The 18,264-nt window shown below is 48.0% G+C and overlaps 1 protein-coding gene and 1 non-coding gene across 3 annotated transcripts in view; one reads left to right on the top strand and one right to left on the bottom strand.

Annotated features, from left to right (window-relative positions):
• DENND5A (DENN domain containing 5A) overlaps window positions 1-1,348 on the bottom strand; it is a 127,885-nt gene extending 126,537 nt beyond the window's left edge. For both annotated transcript variants that reach the window (XM_008007293.3, XM_037999737.2), the window contains exon 1: window positions 1,152-1,348. In XM_008007293.3, the coding sequence (XP_008005484.3) occupies window positions 1,152-1,266 (115 nt within the window). In that variant the 5' untranslated portion in view covers window positions 1,267-1,348. The remainder of the gene's footprint in view (window positions 1-1,151) is intronic.
• A 9,001-nt stretch (window positions 1,349-10,349) lies between these two features.
• Window positions 10,350-10,422, top strand: TRNAM-CAU (transfer RNA methionine (anticodon CAU)). Its single transcript has one exon. It is a non-coding gene; the product is annotated as a tRNA-Met (tRNA).
• The last annotated feature ends 7,842 nt before the right edge of the window (window positions 10,423-18,264 follow it).

The raw sequence follows: 18,264 nt of genomic DNA, 5'->3' as shown, positions 1-18,264 counted from the left end.
GGATTACCCGTCAGCCGCTGGGTGGTGAGCCACTGAGCCCCGCCTAATTTTTTTTCATAAGAAACACTGGACTTTTTCTGTTGACCAAAAACAAAACTGTCTTGTCATCGTTGAGGCAAAGCAAGATTAGTCAACAGGATAATCACTTTCGAGAGAGAAACCTTAGAGACAGAAAAGTGAAAAGGGGTCTCCCTCATCAGGATCACATAACCTTAAAGTACAACTCGACAAACCTCCACCCACTTGAAACCCACTAACTGTAAACTCCAGACAAAAACTTATTTTCAAAACTGTTACAATTCAAAGATTCCAATGACAGTGCAGTGGAAAAGTCACGGGGACTGTAATTTTCACGCCTTCTGCAATGAGTGCCAAATCTGGTCAGGGCCCCATCTTTGACTCCTCTCATCACTTTCCCTTTGAAAGTGACTTGAGACGCACCACAACACACCAAGCCTCTCCAACTAGAATGCTGCTACCGTTTTATTCACAAACCCCTCTGGCCTCATAAAGGACATAAATTACTTTTCAAAAAAGGCATGGCCCCGGGATACAAGCCCTTTCCAGAGCTAAGGGAGTTCCCACTCTTCTTGGTGCCGCCCAAGTTCACTTTATTACTTCATGTCCCATCCAGACGTGCAGAGCTGCAATCTGTAGGAAAACTCAGGGGGCCCAGCCGAGGGCTGGGTTATAACGGTTTTGAGGAACTGGTATCACAGGCTTCTTGGGAAGTGGCCAGATACACTCACCAAGTTTTTGTTTTCCTTTTTTTAAAGTCTGGGTGGAACTTACTTTCACTAGGACGTGGGACGCCTTCCCTCCCTAATGGGTGCTGGAGGACAAGCTTTCCTTTATTTTAAACGAAGTCACTCAACCTACACCAAACTGAGAACACACAACCCTCCGTCTTTCTGGTCGCCGAGGACGTGGCCACGGCGCAGTGGGCCGCAGGTTTGGACCCCTTATGGCTCAGAGCCCCTCATCCGTTTCCCCGCTCCAGCCCAACGCCCCCCTCGCCCGCGCCCGCCCTGGTCCTCCCGGCCGACACTCGCCCGGCTCCCGGGACAAAGCGGGGCTAAAGGGAGGTTTCTTCCTGGGTCCCCGACCACAGCGGGCGCGGGAAAGCGGCCGCGGGCTCGGCGCGCACTCACCCGACAGCTCGTCCGGCTCCAGCCCGGTCTCGGTGTCCAGTCCGCAGATGACAAAGTAGTCGGCGAAGCGACTGGGCGCCGAGCCCCCTCCGCCGCCGCCGCCGCCGCCGCTCATGGCGCCGGGGCCGAGACGAGACGGGCCGGGCCGTGCGGAGCTACACGGAGCCCCAGCAACCCGGGCGCCCGCCCGCCCGCCCTCAGGCCGCCCCTCCCGCAGCCGCAGCCGCAGCCGCTGCCGCCGCCGCTACCGCGGCTCAGGCCGCCGCCCCCGGCCCTGGCCAGGTCCCCTCGGCCGCCGCGGCTGCCGTGACGGGGCGGGGGGGCACCGGGCCGCCCCGCGCCGCATCCTGGACGCCTTCCCCTCCGCGCCGCCGCCGCTGCAGCTAGCCAAGAGCGCCGCGGCCCGAGCGAGCCTGGAGAAGGGCGGAAAGCGCGGGGACAGCCCCCACCTCGACCCTCCTCCCGCCGCGCCTGCGCAGGCGCCCTCCGGGAGGGGGCGAACTCCTGGAGGAAAGGATGACGTGATGCTCTTCGGAGCCCGCGGGCCGCAGCTTCCCGGAGGGTCGCCGCAGGGCAGCTGGCGACTGCTTGGTCGCCCGCAACTGCCACCAGCCCTCCCCCGGGATTGAGACTCCTTTAGGGAGGGCTCAGGAGGTGCGAGAAGAGTGGGCGAAGCCTGCAGAACCGGGCACTTGGCCCATGCTCTGCCCCCAACCACCCACACAGCAACCAGAGGTTCAGATATCTTAGCGCGGCCTTGCCATGAGGATGGGGTCTCGCGGCTGAGCTCGGAAGCTCATCCAATCCTATCTGCAGTGTGTCAGCCTAGACCCCTGACAGGGCCTTCTCCCTGTCCTCTCTTTTGGCAGGGGCGGATCAGCCGGTTTTATATTTACCCTTATTTTCCAGACGGGGAAACTGAGTCTCAGAAAGAAGCAAGGACTTATCCAAGGTTACACTTAGTCTAAGAGACAAAGCCTGGTCTAGAATCCTGGGCTTGTGGTCAGCATCCCGTTCCTCGCCGCTCCCACCTCCCAGCCTGCCCTTTTCCCACGCTCTCTCCTTTTTTCTCTGGAAGCCTCTTTGAGGCGACTGCCATTTGGGAGCTCCCCTTTCTCTTCACTCTGTGAAAACTCTCAGATCCACCCCTAAACCTGTTTTCCTGTAAGAAGATGGAGAGAAGACGGAGGGAAACTTAAGTATTGGTCCTTGTCCTAGGACCCTCCGATTTCCTTTCCCATAGAAGCTAGGCAGATGTGTCTTTGTTGGAAACTGGAGATCAGAGGCCAGAAAGGCAACACAAGTATAGTGGTTACTAGGATGGGCTCTAGAAAAAAATGCTTGGATTTCAATCCTAACGATCATTTACTTTTGACCTTGAGCAAGTTAATCTCTAAGTGCCAGGCGTCATGGTTTTTGAGACAATTACATAAGATAAATGCAAGTACAGGTAAAGCAATGAGAATACTGCCTGGAACATGGAAATCACTCAGTAAATATTACAGATTTTTTTTTTTTTTTTTTTGAGACGGAGTTCTCTCTTGTTACCCAGGCTGGGGTGCAATGGCACGATCTCGGCTCACTGCACCTCTGCCTCCCAGGTTCAAGCGATTCTCCTGCCTCAGCCACCCAAGTAGCTAGGATTACAGGTGTGCAACACCACGCCCGGCTAATTTTTTGTATTCAGTAGAGACGGGGTTTCACCGTGTTGGTCAGGCTGGTCTCGAACTCCTGACCTCAGGTGAGACTCCATTAAAAAAAAAAAGTTACAGAGCACAGAAGGAGGACATCTCTCCAGATTGGGGAATGGTCAGGGAAGGTTTCCAGAAGGAGGTATATACTCTGACCTGAGTTCCAGAAGATCAACAGGAAGTTTCTCAGGTAAAAAGGGTGGGGGAAACTAGGTATGTGTAACAACAGGGAGCAACAGATAAAACGGTATGTTCAGGCACCAACAAGTAATTCATTAACATTAAGATGGGAGATGGAGAGTTTAAAGGGAATGAAACCAGGGGAGGAAGAAGAACAGAGGAAGGAGTACTGGATTCAAATACAAGGCTAAAGAATTTATCCTTGGCCAGGTGTAGTGGCTACTAATTAACCAGTAGATTACACTCACACTGGTAATCCCAACATTTTGGGCATCAGAGGCAGGAGGACTGCTTGAACCCAGGAGTTTGAGACTAGCCTGGAGAACGTAATGTGACCCATGTCATAAATAAATAAGCAAACAAACAAATAAAATTTTTTAAAAATAATTTATCCTGTAAGGTACATGAGTTGAGGATGAGTGAGGTAAAGTAAAGGAATTCAAGCCAAGGAGTGACAACATCTGACCCAAATCTGAGAATGATCACTCTAGGGGTGATGTGGAAAAAGAAATTTGAGAAAGGAATAAATGTCCTCAACTGAAAAGTCCAGAAACTTTTTATCCAAGGTGTCCGGGGTGATCTGGTGCTAGACAACCTTTCATATTAACTCAACTCATAAAACACAAGTTAAAAACAAATGCATAACTGTATTAATTTGCCCTGGGAAATGTAACTGCTCAGAAGCCCAGACTACTCAACTGTAAAGTGATCTCCTTCCCAGTAGGAAATAAGTTTGGCAGAGTGATTGCTTCTTAGAGAATAAGAAAATATAGGAAGGGATGCTCTTAAGATTTTTTTTTTCTTTTTTCTTTTTTTTTTTTTTTTTTTTGGTCGCCCAGGCTAGAGTGCAGTGGCTCCATCTCGGCTCACTGTAACCTCCACCTCCCAGGTTCAAACGATTCTCCTGCCTCAGCCTCCCAAGTAGCTGGGACTACAGGCTCGTGCACCATGCCTGGCTAATTTTTTTTGTTTGTTTTTTGTTTTTTGTTTGTTTGTTTTTTGAGATGGAGTCTCACTCTGTTGCCCAGGCTAGAGTGCCATGGCAATCTCCGCTCACTGCAAGGTCCTCCTCGAGGGTTCACACCATTCTCCTGCCTCAGCCTCCCGAGTAGCAGGGACTACAGATGCCCGCCACCACGCCAGGCTAATTTTGTTGTATTTTTAGTAGAGATGGGGTTTCACCGTGTTAGCCAGGATGGTCTCAATATCTTGACCTTGTGATCCGCCTGCCTCGGCCTCCCAAAGTGCTGAGATTAAAGGCGTGAGCCACTGCGCCAGGCCAAGATTTAATGTTTTTTTGTTTGTTTGAGACAGAGTCTCACTCTGTCACCCAGGCTGGAGAGCAGCGGCACAACCTCGGCTCACTGCAACTTCTGCCTCCCGAGTTCAAGCTATTTCCTGCCTCAGCCTCCCGAGTAGCTGGAACTACAGGCGTGCGCCACCATACCCAGCTAATTTTTGTATTTTTAGTAGAGACGGGGTTTCACCATGTTATCCAGGCTGGTCTCGAACTCCTGACCTCAGGTGATCTGCCCACCTCAACTTCCTAAAGTGCTGGGATTACAGGCGTGAAGATTTAATGTTTAAATCCCCACTCCCATTCTTACTAGCTATGTAAACTGGGGCACATCAGTTAAACATTGAAATGAGAAGAGTCATTCTGACCCCTCATAGAATTGCATTGAAGATTCATAAATTAATGGAAAAAAGAAATTTTTAAAATCTGGGACATAATATACTTTTAATAAGTTGCAATCTGGGACACCCATTTTAGGATGAGGAACATGAGAGAGCAAGTGGACATCTAAGGGAACATAACCCCAGGAGAGGGTGTGCGGCAGAGTGTGCCTGGAGTGTTCATAGAGCAATAAGGAAGCCAAGGTGGCTGGAGAGGGTTAGGGTAGGGATGAGTGGTGGAAGATGGTAGAAGGTGTGGTGGAGTTGGCTTGCAATTCAAAACATCAATTTTCTCCTCCATAGTGTGTAGACCCGCCTCCTCAGGACACTGCCCAGCCCTACTTGCATCCAGATGTGGCCACGTGACTAGTTCTCAACAATGGAATGTGTGTAGGACTTTATGTATGCCACTGCTAGATCAGGGCACTTAAGAAGCAGATTAGACTTCTCCCTTCTTTCTATTTTTGCCTTCCACCAGCTAGAATTAGAAGATTCTGAGGCTCTAAGTAATGGCAAAGCACATGGAGGAAAGGCTCCAGCTGACCAAGAATACCCACACCGGACTGTTCTGTGAACAAAAAATAAACTTCAGTTGTGTGAAGCCACTGGTACGGTGGGGTTTATTTGTTACAATAGCTAGTATTAACCATCACCAAAGTAGATGTCGGGGTAGGAGGATAAATCATGGAGAGCCTTGTAGGCACGCTATAAAGATTTTGCCATTGTCTGAATAAAATGAGAAATCACCGGAGAGTTTTGAGCGAAGGAGTGACACAACCTGACAGCTTAAAAAGAAACACATAGTACTGTTTTAAGCACTTTACATATATTAACTCTAACTGGAATTTACCCCTGGACTCTAGCTTTATATACCCAACTGACTTCTTATGATCTTTTTTTAATTATAATTTTTTTGGTTGTTTTTTTTTTGAGACGGAGTCTCACTCTGTTGCCCAGGCTGGAGTGCAGTGGCGCAATCTTGGCTCACTGCAAGCTCTGCCTCCTGGGTTCACATCATTCTCCTGCCACAGCCTCCTGAGTAACTGGGACTACAGGCGCCCACCACCAAGCCCAGCTAATTTTGTTTTGTATTTTTAGTAGAGACGGGGTTTCACCATGTTAATCAGGATGGTCTCAATCTCCTAAGCTCATGACCCACCTACCTCGGCCTCCCAAAATGCTGGGATTACAGGAGTGAGTCACCGCACCTGGCCATTTAATTATAATCTTTTTTTTAAATTAAGATGGGGTTTCACCATGTTGCCCAGGCTGGTCTGGAACCCCTAGACTCAAGGGATCCTCCCACCTCAGCATCCTAAAGTGCTGGGATTACAGGTATGGGCCACTGCGCCCTGCCTCAATGAGTGTTTTGAAAACGTCAGTTTGAAGAGACAGGAGATTACTTGCCTTTTTATTACTCTCTCCAGCCTTGCTTCTGCCTTGGAGGAAGGCACGAACAGCAGAGCTATATCTTGCAAGTCTATACCTTGCAAAAGCAACACCAAACTAGAGAGAAGGGAGGATATGATCACGACAGATCAGTCTAAGAGTGGAGGGAATGAATCCTTAGGAAAGGTCCACACAGATCCACTCACAGAGCCGAACCCTGTTTTGAAAACCAGAATGAGGTATTGACATATATCTTGGATCAAATATATATAATTACAAATATACATAATTTGCTGTCTGTAACAGCAAAAACTGTTATAATTGCTGTTTGTAACAGCAAAAACTGAAAACAGAGCCAGGCGCAGTGGCTCACACCTGTAATTCCAGCACTTGGGAGGCTGAGGCCGGCAGATCACCAGGTCAGGAGTTTGAGACCAGCCTGGCCAACAGGGTGAAACCCCGCCTCTACTAAAAATACAAAAATTAGCTGGGCATCGTGGCTCACACCTGTAATACCAGCTACTCAGGAGGCTGAGGCAGGAAAATCGCTCACCACCTGGGTGGCAGAGGTTGCAGTGAGCCGAGATTGTGCTACTGCACTCCAGCCTGGGAGATAGAGCAAGACTCCGTCTCAGGGGAAAAACAAAACAAAACAAAACAAAAAACTGAAAACAATCTAAATACCTAGCTATAGGAGACAGATTAAAGAAACTATAGTTTCTACCAACACTGGAATACTATGCAGCTATAAAACAAAACAAGAGAAAGAAAAAAAAAAAGGAAAAACTGTGTAATATGTTATCAAATGTATAAAAAAGAGAAAATAAAATAATTATGTATTTTTATATATATGCATGGCCTATTTAATACAAAAATTAGCCAGGCATGGTGGCGGGCACCTGTAATTCTAGCTACTTAGGAGGCTGAGGCAGGAGAATCGCTTGAACCCGGGAGGCAGAGGTTGCAGAGAGCTGAGATCACGCCATTGCACTCCAGCCTGGATGAGAGCAAAACTCTGTCTCAAAATAAAAATATCTGAAAAAAAAAAATTGATTGCTTCTGGGGAAGGAAACTGAATGGCTGGGATCAGGAATAGAATGGAAATGTTTCACTATACATTGTTTCATACTTTTTGAGTTTTGAACCATAAGAATGTATTACCTATTTGTATTAATCAGGGTTCTCCGGAGAAACAGAACCAACAGGATATATATAGATATAGAGAAAGAGATTTCTTTTGAGAGATTGGCTCATATGATTACGAAGACTGAGAAAGAAGTTCCACAATCTGCTATCTATAAGCTGGAGGCTCAGGAAAGCCAGTGGTGTAATTCAATCTGAGTCTGGAGGCCCAAGAATCAGATGTCCAAAGGCAGGAGATGAAGAATGTCCCAGCTCAAGAAGAGAGAGCAGGCCAGGCATGGTGGCTCATGCCTGTAATCCCAGCACTTTGGGAGGCCAAAGGGGGTGGATCACTTGAAGTCAGGAGTTCTAGACCAGCATGGCTAACATGGTGAAACCCCGTCTCTACTAAAAATACAAAAATAGCCAGGAGTGGCAGGATGCACCTGTAATTCCAGGTACTCGGGAGGCTGAGGCATGAGAATTGCTTGAACCTGGGAAGTGGAGGTTGCAGTGAGCCTAGATCGCACCACTGCACTCCAGCCTGGATGAATGAGTGAGACTCTGTCTCAAAAAAAAAAAAAAAAAAAAAAAGAGAGAGAGAGAGAGAGAACAAATTCTCCCTTCCTCTGCCTTTTTGATGAATTCAGGACCTCAGTGGACTAGATGATGCCCACCCACATTGGTGAGGGCGATCTCGGTGTACCGATTCAGATGCTAACCTCTTCTGGAAATGCTTTACAGACACACCCAGAAATAATGTTTTACTAGCTACCTAGGCATCCGTTAGCCCAGTCACGTTGACACATAAAATTACCATCACACTATTAAAAAATATGTAATAGACCGGGTGCAGTGGCTCATGCCTATAATTCCGGCACTTTGGGTGGCCGAGGTGGGCGGATCCCCTGAGGTCAGGAGTTTGAGACCAACCTGACCACCAAGGTGAAACGCCGTCTCTACTAAAAATACAAAAATTAGCAGGGTATGATGGTGCGTGCCTGTAGTCCCAGCTACTCGGGAGGCTGAGGCACGAGAATTGCTTGAACCCAGGAGGCAGAGGTTGTGGTGAGCTGAGATCAAGCCATTGCACTCCAGCCTAGGCGACAGAGCAAGACTCCATCTGGAAAAAAACCAAAAACTTAATATTAAAACAACTAAGAAATACCTTTTACTGTGAAGTGAGCAAAGCCTTGTGAATCCTTCTGGAGACAGCCTATACCTATGCTAGCATGGGTCAGCTCAGCTCTACCCAGGCATAACCTGTCTACTCTCCAGCTCAGTATAGCATTCAAGAACACATCAGCTGATGAACTCACAGGTGCTCAAACATTTTCTCTCCAACACTCAATGTGGAGTTCACCATGTACAATCGAAACAAATTCCACATATCGTATAGAAAAATGTAAGCTTTACAAATATGGGCTTTATTAAGACTAGAAACACCAATATATCTAAGGAAGTAGTGATGCACTCAGCTACCTCTGATGCATCTTTACAAAATAAGTCACATATGCCTCACTTCCCCATACCCTGTGTCCCACTAGCCTCCAACACCTCGCCTGTAACCAGCATCAGGATCCTCATGTCTCTCAAACACAAGTTTCCTAAATCAGTTGAAAATTAAACATTACCCTTCATCTATCCTAACCCACAGCAACAAAGAAGCCACAAAGAATAGTCAGCCTCAGGCTTACTCTGATACCCCATGGTGAGGAAGTATGAAGTTGAAGCAACAGGAGGAGCAAATTACTGATAACGTCCCCAAGTGATGCAAGATGCAACTTTCCCAGATGTGTGAGCTTGTGTATTTCTGTTTGAGCTTTTTTTATTTTTTCTTTTTCTTGAAATGTAGTCTCTCTTTGTCGCCCAGGCTGAATTGCAGTGGTGCTATCTCGGCTCACTGCAACCTCTGCCTCCTGGGTTCAAGCGGTTCTCCTGCCTCAGCCTCCAGAGTAGTTGGGATTATACAGGTGTGCGCCACCACACCCGGGTAATTTTTGTATTTTATTAGGGACAAGGGTCTCAGTATGTTGTCCAAGCTGGTCTGGAACTCCTTAGCTCAGGCATTCCACCTACTCGTCCTCCCAAACTGCTGGGATTACAGGCATGAGCCACCATGCCCAGCCTGTTTGAGCTTATTTCTATGTGAGTAAGCATTTGTGCATAGTGGTGATCATGTATGTATATTATGTGCTTATATATATTAGATGTATGTGTGTTTGCATGTGTAAATAATTGTATGTGTGTACTTTATATGAGTGTGTGGGCCATGTGTGGTGGCTCATGCCTGTAATTCCAGCACTTGGGGAGGCCCAGGCAGGTGGATCACCAGAGATTAGGAGTTCGAGACCAGCCTGGGCAACATGGTGAAACCCCGTCTCTACCAAAAATACCAAAATTAGCCAGGTGTTGTGGCATGTGCCTGTAGTCCCTGCTATTTGGGAGACTGAGGCAGGAGAATCCCTCGAACCCAGGAGGCGGAGGTTGCAGTAAGCCAAGATCATGCCACTGCACTGCAGCCTGGGAGACAAGAGCAAAACTCCATCAAAAAACAAAAAAGAAGAAGAAGGAAGGAAGGGAGGGAGGGAGGGAGGGAGGGAGGGAAGAAAGGAAGGAAAGGAAGGAAAGGAAGGAAAGGAAGGAAAGGGAGGGAGGGAGGGAGGGAAAGAAAGAAGAGTGTGTGTGGAGGCTGAGACAGGGTAGGGTGGCTGGACCAAGGAAGCAGAAGAGTCGCTTTGGCTCTCCTATAAGCCCAGGAGTGACTCCAGTGCTCCCCTCAGCCTCTTCCCCCTTCTCCCTGGGTCCCCCTAGGTTAAGAGTATTTTTAGAGTATGGGTGGATGACTTTATCTGCTGCACCCACCCTTCTCCCTTACATTGTGAACGCAGTGGCCTCCTTATTCACATCAGTTTGAGAGCCAAGAGCTTCCTAGGAAAGGCTGGATGATATAATGAAGGGAAGTGAATGGCACTTGGACCAGATCCCAAAAGGAAGATATATTTAGCTATGGCTGAGCTCTTAAAAGCTTTGGGGAACAAAATTATTATTCTATTTTTTGACTGCATAGTGATTACACAATTATGTTTGCCAAAACCTATAGAATTGTATATTATACGAAGCAAAACATCTTCCAGATGCCTCCTTAACGCAGTAGGCAGCGCATCAGTCTCATAATCTGAAGGCCCTGAGTTCGAGCCTCAGAGGAGGCAAGGTCACCTTATTAAGCTGGTGAAAGACAAAGAGCTTGTCTGTATTCTATATATTTTTGAGACAGAATCATTTATTTATTTATTTATTTATTTATTTATTTATTTATTGAGACAGAGTTTCGCTCTTATTGCCCAGGCTGGAGTGCAATGGTGCGATCTCGGCTCACTGCAATCTCCGCCTCCTAGGTTCAAGTAATTCTCGTGCCTCAGCTCCTGAGTAGCTGGGATTACAGGCACCCACCACCATGCCCAGTTAATTTTTTTTTTTTTTTTTTGAGATGGAGTCTCACTCTGTCACCCAGGCTGGAGTGCAGTGGCATGATCTCGGTTCACTGCAACCTCCATCTCCCAGGTTCAAGCGATTCCCCTGCCTCAGCCTCCTGAGTAACTGGGATTACGGGTGCTTGTCACCATGCCTGGCTAAGTTTTGTATTTTTAGTAGAGACAGGGTTTTCCCCATGTTGGTCAGGCTGGTCTCGAACTCCTGACCTTGTGATCCTCCCACCTCAGCCTCCCAAAGTGCTGGGATTACAGCAGTGAGCCGCGCCCGGCCTTTTTTTTTTGAGAGGGAATCTCGCTCTGTCGCCCAGGCTGGAGTGCAGTGGTGGGATCTTCGCTCACTACAACTTTTGCCTCCTGGGTTTGAGCAATTCTTCTGCCTCAGCCTCCTGAGTAGCTGGGATTACATGTGTGTGCCACCACACCCGGCTAATTTTTGTGTTTTTAGTAGAGACGGGGGTTTCACCACGTTGGCCAGGCTGGTCTCGAACTCCTGACCTCAGGTGATCCACCCACCTCGGTCTCCCAAGGTGCTGGGATTACAGGCATGAGCCACCTCACCTGGCCTAATTTTTAAATTTTTAGTGGAGATGGGGTTTTGCTATGTTGATCAGGCTGGTCTCTAACTTTGGGCCTCTAGCAATCTGCTTGCCTTAACCTCCCAAAGTGCTGGAATTACAGGTGTGAGCCACCACCCCTGGTCCTAGATCTTGTCATTAATACAGATACGTGGACCACAAAAGGTAATATAATTCCCATCAAATGTAAAATACATAGTTTTTTTTTTGGTAAACCTATACAAACTTCTCCTAGAAAAAACACCACTCCCATGTAGTAGGTTTTGACAAATGACCAAAACTGACCAAAAGCCCCCACCAAAACAATCTACCTGGGCTGCCAGGGGCGAGACAATAAAGTGAGAAGCAACTCAACTGAACACCTTTGAGGCTGGGACCCTGGAGTGATATAGCTGGGCCACCCCTTGGCCTGCTGCCTCAACTCCTGCCTGCCACCCTCAAGGTTTGCTAAACTCAGCATATGTAACCTGGCACCAGGGGCCCTGCAGGTGACAGGCAGGGCTGCTGTTCATATTTGTGTACATCGTACCATGAGACACCATCATTGTACTCATTATTAATTTATATAGTTATGATGACAGTTTTCCAACAGATGGCAGTAAAGTATCTTAAGAAAGAGGCATCTGGCCAGGCACAGTGGTGCATGCCTGTAGTCCCAGCACTTCGGAAGGCCTAGCTGTGAAGATTGCTTCAGCCCAGAAGTTCAAGACCAGCCTTGGCAACATAGTGAGATCCAGCTCCCCCACCCCCATCTCTACAAAGAAAAAAGAAAGAGGCATCTTCTTTTTCTTTTTTTGAGATGGAGTCTCGTTCTGTTGCCCAGGCCAGAGTACAGTGGTGCGATCTCATCTCACGGCGCCCTCGGCCTCTCGGGCTAAGTGATTCTCCCACCTCAGCCTCCCAAGTAGCTGGGATTACAGGAGTGCTCCACCATGCCCTGGTATTATTATTATTATTATTATTATTATTATTTGTATTTGTATTTTTAGTAGAGATGGGGTTTCACCATGGGTGATTTTGCCCAGGATAGTTTTGAACTCCTGAGCTCAGGCAATTCGCCCGCCTTGGCTTCCCAAAGTGCTGAGATTACAGGCATGAGCCACTTTGCCTGGCAACATCCTTTTCTACTTCATCCAAAATCACCATATGAGCTAACAGTAGGGCTATGTGCCCAGCGTGGTGCTAGCAAATAGTAGAATACAAGACTCTCAGAACCAGAAAGTCAACATTCATTGTGCTGTCACATCACATGGCTTCCTCCCATGCCTCTACTTCATTCTTTTCTTGTTTTCCGTCCTCGCTTATCAAATCCAACATTTCTCTACTAAATAGAAAAGCAGCTGGGCACCATCGCTTACGCCTGTAATCCCAGCACTTTGGAAGGCCGAGGTGGGTGGATCACCTGAGGTCAGGAGTTCCAGACCAGCCCAACTTACATAGTGAAACCTCGTCTCTACTAAAAACACAAAATTAGCTGGGCGTGGTGGCACATGCCTGTAATCCCAGCTACTCAGGAGGCTGAGGCAGGAGAATTGCTTAAACCTGGGAGGCAGAGGTTACAGGGAGCTGAGATTGTGCCATTGCACTTCAGCCTGGGCGACAAGAGAGAAACTCTGTGAAAGAAAGAAAAGTACAGAAGGAAAGACGGAAGGAAGGAAGGGAGGGAGGGAGGGAAGGAAGGAAGGCAGGGAGAAAAGAAAAGCTTCAGGCCCAACTTCTCCCTGAAGTTGCAGAGCATATCTCTGACCATCCCACCTCCCTACCTCAGCCTCCCTCCCTCAGAACCCTCCTACCACACCCAGATTTTTCTAGAAGTTTATCTATTTCATCTAGGTTTCCCATATATTTAACACATATAATTTGGTAACATAAAAAGAATTTCTCTTTTCCAGTGTGGTGGCTCAAGACTAATCCCAGCTCTTTGGGAGGCCAAGGTGAGAGGATCACTTGAGCCGAGAGTTGAAAGCAGTCTTGTTCACGTTGCCTGCTGCCTAGACAAGACAGGAGCATTGCAATGGAGAAAGGGTAATTTACGTAGAGCTGGCTGTGCGGAAAGGGTAATTCACACAGAGCCAGCTGTGCTGGAGACCACTGTTTTTTGTTTGTTTTGTTTTTGTTTTGAGATGGAGTCTCGCTCTATTGCCCAGACTGGAGTGCAGTGGCATGATCTCGACTGACTGCAACCTCTGCCTCCTAGATTCTCCTGCCTCAACCTCCTGAGTAGCTGGGATTACAGATGCACACCACTACGCCTGGCTAATTTTCGTATTTTTAGTAGAGACAAGGTTTCACCGTGTTTGTCAGGCTGATCTCAAACTCCTGACCTCATGATCCACCTGCCTCAGCTTCCCAAAGTGTTGGGATTACAGGCGTGAGCCACCATGCCCAGCCCTGATGTTTCATTATTACTCCAATCAGTCTCCCGAGCATTGAGGGATCACAGTTGCTAAAGGTAATTTGGGGCTGGGCGTGGTGGCTCACGCCTGTAATCCCAGCACTTTGGGAGGCCGAGGCGGGCGGATCATGAGGTCAGGAGATCGAGACCATCCTGGCTAACATGGTGAAACCCCCGTCTCTACTAAAAATGCAAAAAATTAGCTGGGCCTGGTGGCGGGCGCCTGTAGCCCCAGCTACTCGGGAGGCTGAGGCAGGAGAATGGCGTGAACCCGGGAGGCGGAGCTTGCAGTGAGCCACGATCACGCCACTATACTCCAGCCTGGTCGATAGAGCAAGACTCCGTCTCAAAAAAAAAAAAAAGAAGAAGAAAAAAAGATAATTTGGGGCCAGGTGCAGTGGCTCACACCTGTAATCCCAGCATTTTGGGAGGTCGAAGCAGGCAGATCACTTGAGGTCCAGAGTTTAAGACCAGCCTGGCCAACAGGATGCAAGCCCATCTCTACTAAAAATACAAAAATTAGCCAGGCATTTTCACGGGCGCCTGTAATCCCAGCTACTCAGGAGGCTGAGGCAGGAGAAACGCTTGAACCTGGGAGGCGGAGATTGCAGTGAAGTCGAGATCGCGCCACTGCACTCAACCCTGGGTTACAGCGCAAACATCCATCTCAAAAAAAAAAAAAAAAAAAAAAAAGTAATTTGGCAGGTAGGGGCTTGGGAAGTGGGAATTGCTGATTGGTCAGGTTGGAGATGGAATCATAGGAGGTTGAAATGAGGTTTTCTTGCTGCTTTCTGTTCCTGGGTGGGATGGCAGAATTGGTTGAGCCAGATTACCGGTCTGGGTGGTGTTAGCTGATCTATCTAGTGCAGGGTCTGCAAAATATCTCAAGCACTGATCTTAAGTTTTACAGTAATGATGTTATCTCCAGGAGCAATTTGGGGAGGTTCAGACTCTTGGAGCCAGAGGCTGCATGACCCCTAAACTGTAATTTCTTTTTCCTTTTTTTTTTAGATGGAGTCTTGCTTTGTTGCCCAGGCCGGAGTACAGTGGTACCATCTCAGCTCACTGCAACCTCCGCCCCCCAGGTTCAAGCAATTCTCCTGCCTCAGCCTCCCAAGTAGCTAGGATTACAGGTGCCCAGGACTATGCTCGACTAATTTGTGTATTTTTAGTAGAGATGGGGTTTCACCCTGCTGGCCAGGCTGGTCGCGAACTCCTGACCTCAGGTGATCCACCCACCTCATTCTCCCAAAGTGCTAGGATTACAGGTGTGAGCCACCTTGCCCTGCCCTAAACTGTAATTTCTAATCTTGCAGCTAATTTGTTAGTCCTTCAAAGGCCGACTGGTCCTCAGTCAAGAAGGGGTTTTTTTTGAGAAAGGGCTATTGTCAATTTTGTTTCAGAGTCAAACCATGAACTGAATTGCTTCCCAAAATTAGTTTGACCTGGCCGGGCGCGGTGGCTCAAGCCTGTAATCCCAGCACTTTGGGAGGCCGAGACGGGCGGATCACGAGGTCAGGAGATCGAGACCATCCTGGCTAACCTGGTGAAACCCCGTCTCTACTAAAAAATACAAAAAACTAGCCGGGCAAGGCGGCGGGCACCTGTAGTCCCAGCTACTCGGGAGGCTGAGGCAGAAGAATGGCGTGAACCCGGGAGGCGGAGCTTGCAGTGAGCTGAGATCCAGCCACTGCACTCCAGCCTGGGCGACAGAGTGAGACTCCGTCTCAAAAAAAAAAAAAAAAATTAGTTTGACCTATGCCCGGGAATGAACAAGGACAGCTTAAAGTTTGGAAGCAAGATGGAGTTGGTTAAGTCTGATTTCTTTCACTGTCATAATTTCCTCAGTTATAATTTTGCAAAGGCGGTTTCAGCCTAGGCAACATAGGGAGACTCTGGCTGGCTCTACAAAAAAAGAAAAAATTTAAATTAGCTTGGCATGGTGGCTCCCACCTGTAATCTCAGCTACTTGGAAGGCTGAGATGGGAGGATCACAAGAGGATCACATGGGGCCAGGAGTTGGAGGTTGCATTGAGCTATGATCGCACCATTGCACTCCAGCCTGGGTAACAGAGTGAGACCCTGTCTTAAAAAAAATATTCTCTCATGCATGTAGCCATTTCTTTTCCTCAGTCTTCATTTTATTTATTGGCACTTTTTCTTCTTGCCTTGATCAGTTTTGCCAAATGTGTAAAACTTAATATTTTCAAAGTACTAACTTTTGTTATTTTTCTGTATTGTTTCTGTCAATGAAAAGAGTCAAATTCTGTAAAATGTTTAAAGATATTTATTTATTTATTTTTTGAGATGGAGTCTCACTCTGTCACCCAGGCTGGAGTACAGTGGCGCAATCTCGGCTCACTGCAACCTTCGCCTCCCGGGTTCAAGCAATTCTCCTACCTCAGCCTCCTAAGTAGCTGGGACTACAGGCGTGCGCTGCCATGCCCAGATAATTTTAGTATTTTTAGTAGAGATGGGGTTCCACTATGCTGGGCAGGCCGGTCTCGAAATCCTGACCTCCTGATCCGCCTGCCTCAGACTTCCAAAGTGCTAGGAATACAGGCATGAGCCACCAAGCTCGGCCTTTTTTTTTTTTTTTTCCAGACAGAGTCTCGCTCTGTCACCCAGAATAGAGTGCAATGGCACAATCTCCGCTTACTGCAACCTCTGCCTATCAGGTTCAAGGGATTATCCTGCCTCAGCCTCCCAAGTAGCTGGGATTAAAGGAGCCTGCCACCATGCCCAGCTAATTTTTGTATTTTTAGTAGAGGCAGGGTTTCAGCAGGTTGCCCAAGCTGGTCTTGAACTCCTGACCTCAGGTGATCCACCCGCCTCGGACTCCCAAAGTGCTGGGATTACAGGTGTGAGCCAATGTTCCTGGCCCATACTTAATATTTTTATTTAGTTATGATTTCCTGTTCTTACATATCTTTATAATCTTGAATATGCTTATTAAAAAATCTATCTGACCCAATTATTCTACTTATAGTGTTATATGTTGTTCAATGTGTTCTTTAATAGTGTTTGTTCTTGGGTGTCTAGTTATATCTCATGTTCTGATATTAGTTTAGTATGTTAATACGTATTGAGGAAGGGCTGAAGGTCAAGCCCCAGTGTCTTTCTCAGTGGATTAAAGAGAGAGATGACCGGGCACAGTGGCTCACGCCTGTAATCCCAGCACTCTGGGAGGCCAAGGTGGGTGGATCACCTGAGATCAGGAGTGGGAAGCCAGTCTGGCCAACATGGCGAAACCCCATCTCTACTAAAAACACAAAAATTAGCTGGGTGTGGTGGCATACGCCTGTAATCCCAGCTACTTGGGAGGCTGAGGCAGGAGAATCAACTGAACCCAAGAGGCAGAGGTTGCAGTGAGCTGAGATCATGCCACTGCACTCCAGCCTGGGTGACAGAGCAAGACTTCATCTCAAAAAAATATAAATATAGAGAGAGAGGTTAGGCTGGGTATGGTGGCTCATGTCAGTAATCCCAGCACTTTGGGAGGCCAAGGCGGGTGGATCACTTGAGGTCCAGGAGTTCGAGACCAGCCTGGCCAACATGGTGAAATCCTGTTAAAAATAGAGCCAGCCAGGTGTGGTGGCTCACACCTGTAATCCCAGCACTTTGGGAAACCAAGTTGGGCGGATCACCTGAGGTCAGGAGTTTGAGACCAGCCTGGCCAACGTGGTGAAACCTCATGTCTACTAAAAATACAAAAATTAGCTGGGCGCGGTGGCGTGTGCCTGTAATCCCAGCTACTCGGGAGGCTGATGCATGAGAATCGCTTGAACCCGGGAGGCAGATGTTGCAGTGAGCCGAGATAGCGCCACTGCACTCCAGCCTAGGCAACAAGAGGAAAACTCCGTCTAAAAAAAGTCAGGTGTGGTGGCATGCACCTGTAATCCCAGTTCCTGAGGGGGCTGAGGTAGGAGAATCACTTGAACCCAGGAGGTGGAGGTTGCAGTGAGCCGAGATCACGCCACTGCACTCCAGCCTGGGTGATAGAGTGAGACTCAGTCTCAAAAAAAACAAAAACAGGCCAGCCTGGCCACAGTGGCTCATGCCTGTAATCCCAGCACTTTGGGAGACCGAGGCAGGCAGATCACCTGAGGTCAGGAGTTCAAGACTAGCCTGGCCAACATGGAGAAACCCCATCTCTACTAAAAATACAAAATTAGCTGGGCGTGGTGGCTCATGCCTATAATCCTAGCACTTTGGGAGGCCAAGGCAGGCGGATCACAAGGTTAGTAGATTGAGACTATCCTGGCTAACATGGTGAAACCCTGTCTCTACTAAAAATAAAAAAAATCAGCCGGGTGTGGTGGCATGCACCTGTAGTCCCAGCTACTCGGGAGGGTGAGACAGGAGAATCTCTTGAACCCAGGAGGCGGAGGTTGCAGTGAGCTGTGATCACGCTACTGCACTCCAGCTTGGGCGACAGAGTGACTCTGTCTCAAAAAAAAAACCCATAAAACAAAATTAGTTGGGCACGGTGGCTCACACCTGTAATCCCAGCACTTAAGGAGGCCGAGGGGAGCAGATCATGAAGTCGAGAGATCGAGACCATCCTGGCCAACATGGTGAAACCCTCTC

The sequence above is a fragment of the Chlorocebus sabaeus genome, chromosome 1, assembly GCF_047675955.1.
Source record: "Chlorocebus sabaeus isolate Y175 chromosome 1, mChlSab1.0.hap1, whole genome shotgun sequence".
NCBI classification, from domain to species: Eukaryota; Metazoa; Chordata; class Mammalia; order Primates; family Cercopithecidae; genus Chlorocebus; species Chlorocebus sabaeus.
Note: the sequence above shows the minus strand (reverse complement) of the source record. Positions and strands in the feature narration are given on the sequence as shown.